Source organism: Phalacrocorax aristotelis, chromosome 8 (genome assembly GCF_949628215.1).
Source record: "Phalacrocorax aristotelis chromosome 8, bGulAri2.1, whole genome shotgun sequence".
NCBI classification, from domain to species: domain Eukaryota; kingdom Metazoa; phylum Chordata; class Aves; order Suliformes; family Phalacrocoracidae; genus Phalacrocorax; species Phalacrocorax aristotelis.
In genome coordinates this window covers 5395432-5407639 of record NC_134283.1, presented here as the reverse complement: position 1 = coordinate 5407639, position 12208 = coordinate 5395432, and the positions used below count along the sequence as shown (strand labels likewise).

Genomic DNA, 12208 nt, shown 5'->3' with positions numbered 1-12208 from the left:
GAGAAGGGATTATTCCATGTACAGCACGATCCACCCAGGAATATGAACTTCTCTTTGTATGAAATTGGATCTGCCCAGAGGAGCCCGACAGGGACAGGTAATCCCTTCCCTTCAGCGCTTCTCGCCTTGGGCATTGGATCTCGCTTGCGGGGTCAAACACTGGCCACTGATGGGATGATAAAGAACCAACTTTTGATATGGGAGTGGAGCTGTGTAATGGGTTACCACAGACGTCTCTGTTTGGTCTGATTTATTATCTCTGCTAATTATGCCAATAAATCAGTGCTTGAATTAAACTTGCTGTTGGTAGTAAATGTGAAGGACTGGAACTACTGTTGGGGGACTAACAGGGAAGAATCCAGCTGTGTATGGGCGAGAATTAGTAAAGCTGACCTTGGCAAAACGCAAGCAAGGTCTGCAGATACAAAAGCAGTGTGAAACGCACCAAAACGATGGAGCTCCCGGTGTGTTGTTAGCACTCCCTAGTCATCCCTTTGCCAATAGCATCTTCACCACCCTGACAACCTCGGGTGCTGCTTGTGGGCAAAGACCAAAGAAGACACATTGCTGTCCCAGTGCTTTCTTACATTCTATGACATTCACTGTAATAAAGAAAACGCATGGAAGTCATAGAGAGGAAATTAAGCAAAGGCAAGGCTGAAGTACTTGTGTGTGCCGACTGGGGCAAGGGGGTTGCAGGTGCAAATTACTGTGCCAAAATCTTGCTGCTTTTCAGAACGAGTGCAAAAACCTTCTCAGCTTGAATGTGTGCAGGATTTGTTCCCCGCGTTTCCAAACAAATATAGTAACCTAATACCGGGGGGAGGGGGGTGGGGGGATGATATTACCCAAGTGCATTCAGCCGGCTACTGAGCCAAAAAAATACCCTTTTCATCAGAGCCCAAGCTAGTGCCTGCAGGAAGCATGAAACGAGTGAAAATGCAAAGCAGCCTCTGCTCCAGTAGCAATCAGATTTTGCGTGCCTGGTGAGTCAGTGCTGGTGCTTTTGCTCGCTCACTACAGCTCTCAGGCTCCACCCTTCTGGAGTTTGTTGGTTTTTTTTTTTTCTTTCAGCTTTTGCAATCTGACAGAGGCGGGTGAAAGCAAGTTGAGGGAAAAGACATTCCCCTGAGGAGGAGCTGGAGAACAGTCCTCAAGCCCTGTCTGCGCTAGGTAAAGGACAGCCAGCCGCTCCACTTGCTTTAGATTAAAACCAACCGCCCAAAGTCCGGAGATACAGTGGTGGTTGAACTGATTTTCCAGGTAAGCCTTTTTTTTTAAATGCTGAATCTTGTTAGCTGAGTGCTCCCTAACGAGGAAGTTAAATCTGAAGACAAAATACTGCATAAAATGGTGTAATGGCAGAGAGACAGACAACCACACACCAACATTTTCCCTTTAAGTAAAAGTTACTATATGTATTTTGCCTGCTGTGGCTCACTGCTGCACTCAGAGACACCTGAAATTTAGCATTGCATGGGGATGAATAACAAAAGCATTTGGCTGCATCAAGGGCTGGGAGGGCTTGAGCTGCTTTCCACTCTGTGCTCATGAAACACAGCCTCCCACTGAGCCCTTCTGCTGTGGTTGGGATGGTGAGGGTGATGCCTGGTGCCTACCCATGGGCAGCCACCCACCACTGGGGAGACTATGAGTTGAAAGAGCAAATGCATCCTAAAAAAGATGTCAGAAAATGTGAGGCCCCCTGAAAACTTGTAGTTTTGGCCCAAACCTTGGTTTCCTCCTGCTGCTGGTGTAGGGCTGTGATTAGTCGGGCTGGAGAGCGAAGCCGTGTTGCGGGGAGGTGGATCATGGCAGATGCAGCAAAAAATCTCCCCCAGCCTTTTATGCCCTAAAATAACCCCCTTCTGTGCTCTGGGTCATGTCTGCTACCACCAGCATGGAGAGCAGGAGCTGGTGAGGCCAGCTCGTGCCAGGCTGCCTAAATAATGAAGGAAATACCATGGCAGGGCAGATTTATTTCAGATTTGGTTTCAGAGGAGGCTCTGGATTGCTCTGCAAAAGTGGGCGGGTTGGTTTTCTGCTTCGCTGAGTCAAGCAGTACAGATGTGGAGAGTCTCAGTTCCTATAATTTCTAGCAGGGAAACGGTGCTGCTACTGTTTTTGTTCCTTCCCATGGAGATTTGTAGCTTTGCTGGGCAGGAACTCTCTACTGAAATGTGCTTAGCACAGCTGGAGCCTCTCGTCACAGCTGTAAAAGAAACAATTAAAAATAACATTTGTGCTCATCAGCAGTGTCCCATTGGCTTCCCTCGGCGCTAATGCTCACACTCAGCTGCCTTTGATAGGGCCATTAATCAAATCCTGCTCCTCTTCTGAGCAGGCTGCCCATACTGATGAGCGCCCCGATATAAGGGATGGGGAAGATTCTTCTGTCACTTCTGACACAACCCATTATTTTTTTTTCTCCCTTCTCTCAGAGGCAGCATGGACATCAAGGAGTATTTCAACAGAATTTCTTACCGGGGCTCCTATGGTAAGCCGGACCTGGCTACATTGACAGATATTTTCCAGCACCACATCCAAGCAGTCCCTTTTGAAAACCTCAGCATCCACTGCGGGGAAAGCATTGAGCTGGACCTGGAAGCAATTTACAACAAGATTGTGAGGAGGAACCGTGGGGGCTGGTGCATGGAAAACAACTACCTTTTATCTTGGGTCCTGAGAACCCTTGGCTATGATGTCACCCTTCTGGGATCTAAAGTTTATGTCCCAGAGTATGACAGGTATGCAGATGAAACTGACCACTTGCTGCTGAAAGTGGTGCTTGATGGCAAGTCCTACATTGTGGATGGTGGGTTTGGAATGGTCTACCAGATGTGGCAGCCAATGGAGCTGATTGCGGGGGCAGACCAGCCACAGACTCCTGGGGTCTTTCGCTTTGTGGAGGAGAGTGGGGTCTGGTACCTTGAGAAGGTGAAAAGGAAGCAGTGGGTTCCCAACCAAAGCATCTCCACTTCCCATAACGCAGAAGAAGTTTGCCGTCGGGTTTATCTCTTTACCCTTCAGCCACAAGACATTGAAGACTTCAGAGCCTGCAACACCCACCTGCAGACTTCACTGGACTCAATGTTTGTGAGAAAGTCTATCTGCAGCCTGCAGACTGCTGACGGCATCCGGGCTCTTGTGGGGTGGAAACTCACTGAGATAAAGTACAATTTTAAGGATAATATGGATTTGGTGGAAATCAGAATCCTTGCAGATGAAGAAATAGAGAAAACATTGAAAGAGAAATTCAATATAACACTAGACAAGAAATTTGTACCCACCAATACAACGAGGTTGTCTCTGTTTTAACTCACTACATGAATTATAATTCAATCCAGTGGCATTACATGCAATACTTTCCCCCATTTCTGACAAGCATCTGAAGGTTAAGCTTTCTCTTTCCACCTACACCGGTGTAAGGCAGAACATATTAGCATGGATCTGGAAAAGAAAAGAGATTTTCTCAACCGTTCCTGCCTCTCTCTTTGGTTGGGGTAGAAATAATTTCTTCCCAGCTCAATCAAATCACTCTCCTTCTGTTTGTTGCTTAGCTGGAAGCAGACTCTGCCCATTCCCTACTCCTTTCATCTCTTGAAGCTTTTCCAAACACACCCAGAGTAGCAGGGCAGCGTGATAGAGCTGCATGGCTCTGTCTTTATTACTTTGTGCTGCCACTTGGGGAAAATCATACCCACCACTTAAATGAATAGTATATTATTTTTGGAATTTAATAGCCAGAAAAACAAAGACATCCAGTGCCCAGTTTGCTGCAGTTAAGCCATAAGCCCGTCCTTTTTGCTCTTGCGTTCGTGGCATCCTCTCACGTGGCAGTCAGACAGCGCCACGCCTGTGCTGCACTGTGCGAATACCTACGGATGGGCTATGTACGGCCTAAGACTGATGATAAGAAATACTAGTGGACAATTCTGTCTTGTTTCAGACTTCACGCAACCCCTGTTCTCTCCGTGACATAACCAAAAAGCAGTATTTCTTGACCTGACAACATCTCCAAAATGCATGGGTGCATTTTGTTTGCTCCCACACAGCAGCGGACTGCTGGGGATGCACGTTCCTCACATACTGTTCTCCAAGAGTTATTCCACTTTAATTATCATGGCTGAACTGAAACACATGCACAGAATCATTTTTCTGAAACATATCTGTTCTACTGAGGGCATGTTTGCAGTGATACTAATTATATTGATGTAAGGAGAAATGATGAATCTTAATCATATATCTAAAGATTCAGATTTTTAGTATGAGAAATTACTCAGGTGTAATCACTTTGCCCTTTGAGCTGATGCTTGATGCTCCGTTATGTCCAAATCATGGAAGCATTACAACTATGCACTCATAATGAAGTAAACTATACAAATGAATAACAATTAAATAAAAAAATCAGGAATTGTGAAGTACAAATATTCAGCTGTTTTTTCCCCAAATTACACCGTGTATCCCCAAAGTAAAATATTTCATTAATCACTGCCGTTGTGATTATTTGTATGTGCTAATATTTTGCAGCTGGGGCTTTTAAAAATACCGTAACTCACTGCCCCTTTTGTATTATGCACGCAGAAGGGTGCTGCACCCTGCTCACAGGTCCAGGGCCCAGGGAAATGCTCTAGGTGTCTCCCAAAATGGTGGGCGCTTGCCTCAGCTAAAACTAGTGTTGCTGCAGAGAAAGCCCCAGAGGTGCCTGATGCACCACCCAGACGGAACTGGTAAGGGAGGAGGCTTCATTACAGGTGATAAGTTGAAGCGAGTGCCCAGACCCTTCTCCTGGTGTAAAGGTAAGTACCTGCACAAGGTGTGCATGGGTTGATGAGCCATTGCGTCAGGTGGCTGAGTTGCAGGAATCAGTTGAAAGGCTGCGCAGTATTAGTGGAGCCAAGGCGGGGATAGATAGATGGTTTCAGAACTACATTCCTGTAGCGGACACCACTGAGAATGAGGCACTTTGGATGTTGTTGACCTGCAAAAGCAGGGCTCTACTTCAGTTTCCACCCTCCAGCATGACTACTGACAACAGAAATGAAGCTTTAACAGCTGCGGACACTCACGAGCAAGGTGTGCAAGGTGCAACTGTACCAGCAGAACAGAGGAGATATTGTAAAAAGAAGAGACGAGTGCTTGTAGAGGGTGACTCTCTGTTAAAAGGCACTGAGGCGCCCATCTGCTAACCTGAGAGGAGTAACGAGAGGTTTGCTCCCTTCTGGGAGCTAAGATCCGAGACATCACTGAGAGGGTGCCACAGCTTGCCAAGAGCTCAGATTGCCATCCGCTGTTACTCTTCCATGTGGGCACAAATGATACCATAAGCCAGAGCCTGGGCAGAACCAAGGAAGACTGTCAAGCCCTATTGGTGCCCAAGTCATCTCCTCCATTTTACTAGCTGGAGATAAATGGGCAGCCAATAACAGATGAATAATGCAAATCAACTCTTGGCTACAAGGCTGGTACCAAAGCAAGGGTTTGGCTTTTATGACAAGGGGACCTTCCCCAGGAACACATAGCCTGTTAGGGAGGGATGGAATCCACCCGCCTAGAAGGGGCAAGGGAACCTTTGGCAGCAGGCTGGCCAAGTTGGTGAGGCAGGCTTTAAACTGGAGTACTCGGTGGGTGGGGTCCAATGTGGCAGTGCTAATGCCATCATGGGGGAATAAGCCAGGCCAACCAGAGCCTTGAGAAAGTTGCCTTAGCTGCCTCACAAGATGACAGTCAGACCAACCACCCAAAGGGTGTGCATGGCTATAGTGGGTCCTCGTGCACCCCTCCAACAAAACCTGCCTGCTCAGTTCCCTCTCTGAAATGCCTCTACACTAACACACACATCGTAGCAAATAAAAAGGAGGAACTAGAGATCTGTGTGTGGTTGCAGTGGCACGATCTCACTGCAATTACAGAGACGTGGGATAGCTCGCATGACTGGAATGCTGTCATGGATGACTACAGGCTTTTTAGGAAAGACAGGCCAGCAGGGCGAGGTGGGGGAGTTGCTCTTCATGTGAGGGAGCAACTGGAATGTATTCAGCTCTGGGTAAGGGTGGAGGAAGAACAAGTCGAGAGCTATGGGTAAAAATCAAGGGGCAGGCAAATATGGGTGACATTGCTGTGGGTGTTTGCTACAGGCCACCTGATCAGGAAGAGGAAGTTGACAAGGCCTTCTACGGACATCTGGAAGTAGCCTCAGAATCTTGGGCTCTGGTTCTCATGGGGGAATTCTACCACCCTGATATTTGCTGGAAAAGCATCATGGCGAGGCACGCACAATCCAGGAGGTCCCTGCAGAGCATCGAGGATAAGTTTTTGACACAAGTGTTGGAAAAGCCAATGAGGCAAGATGTGCTGCTGGACCTGCGACAAGTAGGATTACAACCCTGGACTTCAGGAGAGCTAACTTTGGCCTCTTCAAAGACCTGCTTGGAGGAATGCCATGGATTAGGGCTCTAGAAGCTAGGGGTGTCCAAGAGAGGTGGTCAATATTCAAGTACCACTTCCTCCAAGCTCAAGATCAGTGCATCCCTGTGAGGAAGAAGTCAAGCAAAGGAGTCAGGAGACCCACACAGATGAGAGAAGAGCTTCTAGAGAAAATTCAAATGGAAGAAGTAGGTTTACGGTATGTGGAAAAAGGGGCTGGCCACTTGGGAGGAAGATAGCTACATTGTAAGGGTATGCAGAGATGCCACGAGGAAGGCCAAGGCCCAGTTGGAACGAAACCTGGTGAGAGATGTCAAGGATAACAAGAAGGGCTTCTACAAATACATCAGTAGTAAAACAAAGAGTGGGCCCACTGCTGAACGAGGTGGGTGCCCTGGGGACGCAGGATGCAGAGAAGCAGGGTTCCTGAATGCTGCCTTTGCTTCAGTCTTTACTGCTACAGCTGGCCCTCAGGCATCCCAGCCCCCAGAGGTGAGAGAGAAAATCTGGGGAAAGGAAGACTTCCCCTTGGTTGAGGAGGCCTGTGTTAGAGATTACCTAGGCAAACTGGATCCTCACAAATCCATGGGCCCTGATGGGATGTACCCATGAGGGCTGAGGGAGCTGGCAGATGCTGTAGCTAAGCCACTCTCCATCATCCTTGAAAAGTCATGGAGGACAGGAGAGGTGTCCAAGGACTGGAAGGTAGCAACTGTCGCTCCAGTCTTCAGAAAGTGCAAGAAGGAGGACCTGGGAAACTATAGGCCAGTCAGCCTCACCTCCATCCCTGGAAAGGTGATGGAACGGTTCCTTCTGGAAATCATGGGAGTTTTTTCTAGGGAAACACCTAGAAAGGGCTGTGCCAGTTACTTTCCCTGTGCCTGTGTTTTTCTCATGCTTTCTGCTGTTTTGTAGGCTCGGAGGAAGGGCATTATGTCCATTGCCCCAGAGATTCAGCATGTGAAGGGCAAAGAAGAATAGGAGAAACTGCTTTCCTTTCAGCTGACTCATGTCCTCGAGCGTGTACCCCGTCCACTGCTCTGGCTGTTGCCCACTTTGCTGCACAGCTCAGCACTTCTGGACCTCCTGCTCAGCACACCCACGGAAGCAGATTTTATTGCTGAGCAATTGACTGCAGCTCTCTGTTAGAAGGTGAAAAAAAAAAAACCCAGGCTCTTCATCTCTGATTGCACTAGTTTGCTTTTTCCTTATCACTAAGTTTGGACACAAATCCTTAAAGGCATAGCAGGCTCAGAGAGCACAGCGCACCCCAGGAGCAGCATCCTTGCTGCTGAAGGGCAGGGCCCTTTGAACCCAAGGGTTTTTAGACAGCTGAATGACTTGTTGCTTTGGGGGTCTGCTAACAGCCACGAAGAATAGCTCAATGCCATGTGATTAATTCAACAGGTGCCACCCCCCACCAATAAATCAGTGACTTCTTGGCTTGGATTACTCTCTCTCTATCATAAGTCACTTCCTGCAGGGATCCAATCAACATGAGTGTCAACAATGTAAATTCTTTATCAAAATTTGCACAATTGCTTTGCTGCTTCAGCATGGGTGCAGCCATCAATGCGCTCCAGAGACCGAAGCACCCGGGTGACCTGTGGTTTTGAGGTAGGGGTTATAACCACTTACAAAATTTGCTTGCAGTACCCATACTGTGTTTCTCCTTTGCATTCCTGGAGGGCTTCAGCTCTCAATCAGTAACATGTGAGGTTAAAATCTACTCAACATTGTAAGCAATCTGGGGACTGGATAATTTTCAGGCTCACTGTACAGCACCTAACAATGTATTGCATGACAGGACTTTCTATGTATATGTCAATACAAATCAAACAATAAAACCATCAGAATATAATATATTATAAAAGAAGAAACTCTTTCCCATCTTTTCCTTTTCTGCTGTAGGAAAACCTTGTTCCTGCCAGGCAGTAAAGGCAGCCTGGACCTTTAAGAGCAGAAGTTCCCAGTACAACTCTTCCTGGAAACTTTGGAGCAAACCAGGGTGGAAAGCCTGAGCTCGCTGGCGGAGAGGTAAGCACCTGAGTGTCTGATTTTAGACTTCATCCTGCAGCTGTGGGTCAGCCTATTTGGAAAAACCCACCCCTGTGTGTCTGCATACCATTTTAGCACTGTAGGCATATTAGGAAAGTATAAATTACAGCAACCCCACGGCTGACAGCATGCGTTGCATGGCAAGGACGTTGCCCAAGTACAAAGATCAAGCGCTCGAGACTTAAAGTAACCCCTTTATGCTGAGCCAGAATGTATTAAAAACCCAGCTCCTGACTTGCAGCGTAGCTTAGAATCAAACAATTGTATAGGCATGTGCAAGAGGATCCAACCTTGGAAGCCTCTCATGAATTTCAGCAGAGAATAACTATTCAGCGTAATTATGAAAGGACACAGCGATCCCCAGGGACACTTGCAGACAGGCAGAACGAATGTCTGAATCTCGCTACCCACCATGCTGCTCCTGCAAACATGCACAAATGCTGAATGAAGCTCGGCTGCTGTGGGAGCAAAAATAAACAAGGCTGAGATCTGGACTGAGGCTTAAGATATTTGGCAACCTGGTTTTGGAACGCAAACTGTCCCCTGGGTGAGGGCTAGCACAGTGGGAATGGTTGTGCCAAGAAGAAAGGCTGCCTTACATGAACGCTCCCTAACACCAATGATTTGTATTGCAGCTTTATTATAGTTAAAACTCTTTAAGTATTCATTGAGATCAGCATCCATTTTGTCAGCCATGACGAGGCTGTCTCTACTATACAGACTTTAAATTGATGAGGTCAGAGAAGGGGCAGCTGGGGAAACTGAGGCACGGGCTGCGAATTTCCCCAAATATGTTTTCCTGAAGCCGCATTGCCAGCACCCCAGGGAGGCGGCTCGTAGCTGAAGGGGGCAGGACTGGTTATACGCTGCACTCTCACCAGGGCAATGGGGACATCCAGATGCATGACACAGGTTATAGGGAGGGCATCACATCTTCTGCTGCTGGCCCAGAGCAGGGACTGATCGTTTTTTTGCTGAAAGCAAATTTCAAGTGTATCAGACCCATCAGGCTAATGGACTTACTTGGGACCCTCCTGGTCACAGAGGCTCAGCCTGACACTGTCATGAAGAAAAGATGTTTCTATCTGGCTACATAAAATGGCTAAAAGTGGGAATAGACAGAAAAATGAGGCAAAGTACCTCAGGATGACCTTGCCAGTGTACACAGGCGCTGTCTGTTCGGGAGGGAATGGCTTTCTACAGCCAGCGTTTCCAAGGAGATCCTGCCAGCGATGAGTGCCCTTGTCCTAAAAAAGGGATGGAAAAAACCCATAAAATGCAGTATCAAAGACACATTACTGTTTTTTCATGTAGCTTCTTTGGGTCCTTTTGAAGTGAAAGTGTTTATTTCTTATTCCCTTATTGGGATAGTGCTCTATTTTGCTACGTTTTCCTGTGTTCTTACATCAGCCAGTCTGAATCTTGGTACCAGTGCAGATCAGGAGCAATAAAACTAAGTCAAGTGAGTTGTGCTGCTGGCATCAAAATTGGGGTTAAAGTCTAGAGATTAAGTCACCTGATGTGCTCACCTGCTGGGGTGGGGTATTTCCACCTATGTATTTGAGATGGGATTTTCAAAATCTCCCAGCACTCACTTGAGTGCTCGCATGAGCCATTGGGTCAAACTGCTGGTCACTCCTAGGGGAGCAGCTGGACCAAAGCTGAGAATAGCTGCTGGAAGGTAATCTCTCCCATCTCATCTACATTAAATGATTTTTGGAAAATCCTCCCAGGGAACGTGTGACCAATTTCAAGGAACAAGAAATCCTCAGACCTTTTCAAAATTAATACAGTACTTAGCAGATTGTGAATCGTTCTGGAAAAACAAATATCCTTGCATGGAAAAAAAGCCAAATTAAATATAAATTAAAGGCGAAAGAAATCCTTGCAGATACCAGATGAGTCAGTGGATTATAAGTGTTATACAGAACCTTTTGCATCTTGACCACGCAGCCAGTACAAATGACAGTCTCTCTCTGCTAATGAAAGGAAATGAGATCAGAGACATGAAGACATAGAATATATCCAACAATCTGATCTGAAACTAAGGCCTTTGGTTTGTAAAAGAAGGTAAAAGAAACCAAAAGCCAATGAATATGCCTTGGACGTATTCTTAATAATTATCAATTCCTCTGCCCCTTAGGTTAGAAAAATGAACAGTTCCTTCCTTTCAACAGCCAGGGTCAGAGCTCTGCCTGAACTCCACAGGGAAACTGAAGAGCTTAAAAAAACAACAATCTGCTTCACGTGGAAGCCTGTCTAAAATGGTGACACACTGAGCTTCTAATCCCAGTTGGCTGTAGCCATGAACGTAAAACCTTCCAGTTAAATCACCTGTGGGATAAATAAAGAATTGCTTACCTGTTTATGGTAAAAGAAACAGTAAGAAATTGCTGTGACTTTTATGCCAGTATGGTCTAGCAGCTTTTCTGCAAGCCTGTTGTTTGTCAGATTTAAAACTTTTTTGTCACGTGGGACAAAAATTTTTTTGTCACCCAGGGCCCGAGATTCTGTTATTCCACACGCCATGTCTTCCCATAGGAAAGACATCCACCTGGGTTGAAGGCAACGTCCGAGAGAGTGAAAGCATTATTGTCACCTGCACCTACCCTCACCTCTTTTTTAAGAAATACAGATGGCACAGGCAGGTCTAGCCTGCATTCATCTGTCAAGGGCACAGGCTTCTTTCAAATCCTCAATAAAATGGCCTAGGCTACATTTGCAGGCTGGTTAACCTGTGCTATAGAAATAGGAGTAAACCCCTTGACAGCCCCACAGCAGTAACTGGCTATTTTTCTGTTCACACAGGCAAAATGAACATTCAAGAGTATTTCGCAAGAATTTCTTACAATGAGTCCTGTAAGGATGCAGACTTGCAAACCTTAACAGTCGTCTTCCAGCATCACATCCAGGCAATTCCTTTTGAAAACCTCAGCATGCATTGTGGGGAGACCATTGAACTGGATTTACAATCCACTTACGACAAGATTGTGAGAAAGAAACGTGGTGGATGGTGCCTGGAAAGCAACCACCTTTTATTTTGGGCCTTGCAAGAATTAGGGTATGACATCTGTATTCTTGGAGGAAATAGTTATAAACCAGCACAGCAGGCATACACTGCTGAGATAAATCATATCCTGCTGAAGGTGGTGATCAAGGGAAATTCCTACATAGTAGATGCTGGTTTTGGCGGTGCCTACCAGGCGTGGCAGCCAATGATGTTGATTTCTGGGAAGGATCAACCCCAGGTTCCCGGCATCTTCCGCTTCACGGAAGACAATGGCACCTGGTACTTTGAGAAAGTCAAAAGGAAGCTTTATATTCCTGAGCAAAGTGTCCCTTTCACCCATACTCCAGAACTGGGGAATATCAGAAAAATATACACATTCACTCTCAAGCCACGACATATAAATGACTTTCAGGAGCTAAACACATACCTACAAGTGTCTCCAGATAACATACTTCAGAAGAAGTCCATCTGTACTCTCCAGACCACTGAAGGGCTTTATGCCTTAGTTGGATGGACCTTCACTGAGGTGAAGTATAACTACATGGAGGACAGGGACCTGGTGCAGATCACAACTCTTACGGATGAAGAGGTTGAGAAGACACTGAAAGACAAATTCAATATAGTGCTGGAAAACAAACTCGTACCAGTAAACATTTCTGGCTTGCCACCTAATTTAGTGGATAATTTCTAATCCTAATGCTGCGCTAGATGGAT

General features: G+C 46.4%; 2 protein-coding genes across 2 annotated transcripts; both read left to right on the top strand.

The window, feature by feature from the left end:
- Positions 1-877: 877 nt before the first annotated feature.
- Positions 878-4495, top strand: LOC142060920 (arylamine N-acetyltransferase, pineal gland isozyme NAT-3-like). Its single transcript, XM_075101284.1, has 3 exons — positions 878-986; positions 1075-1263; positions 2442-4495. The coding sequence occupies exon 3, from the start codon at positions 2449-2451 to the stop codon at positions 3316-3318; it is 870 nt and encodes a 289-aa protein (XP_074957385.1). The 5' UTR covers positions 878-986; positions 1075-1263; positions 2442-2448; the 3' UTR covers positions 3319-4495.
- Positions 4496-8336: 3841 nt separating this feature from the next.
- Positions 8337-12199, top strand: LOC142060917 (arylamine N-acetyltransferase, liver isozyme-like). Its single transcript, XM_075101280.1, has 2 exons — positions 8337-8463; positions 11293-12199. Exon 2 carries the CDS (start codon positions 11298-11300, stop codon positions 12183-12185), a length of 888 nt encoding a protein of 295 aa, XP_074957381.1. The 5' UTR covers positions 8337-8463; positions 11293-11297; the 3' UTR covers positions 12186-12199.
- Positions 12200-12208: the final 9 nt, after the last annotated feature.

Bases quoted from the DNA above. Each gene is read 5' to 3' on its own strand.
- LOC142060920 (XM_075101284.1), top strand. From the start codon at position 2,449: ATGGACATCAAGGAGTATTTCAACAGAATTTCTTACCGGGGCTCCTAT.
- LOC142060917 (XM_075101280.1), top strand. From the start codon at position 11,298: ATGAACATTCAAGAGTATTTCGCAAGAATTTCTTACAATGAGTCCTGT.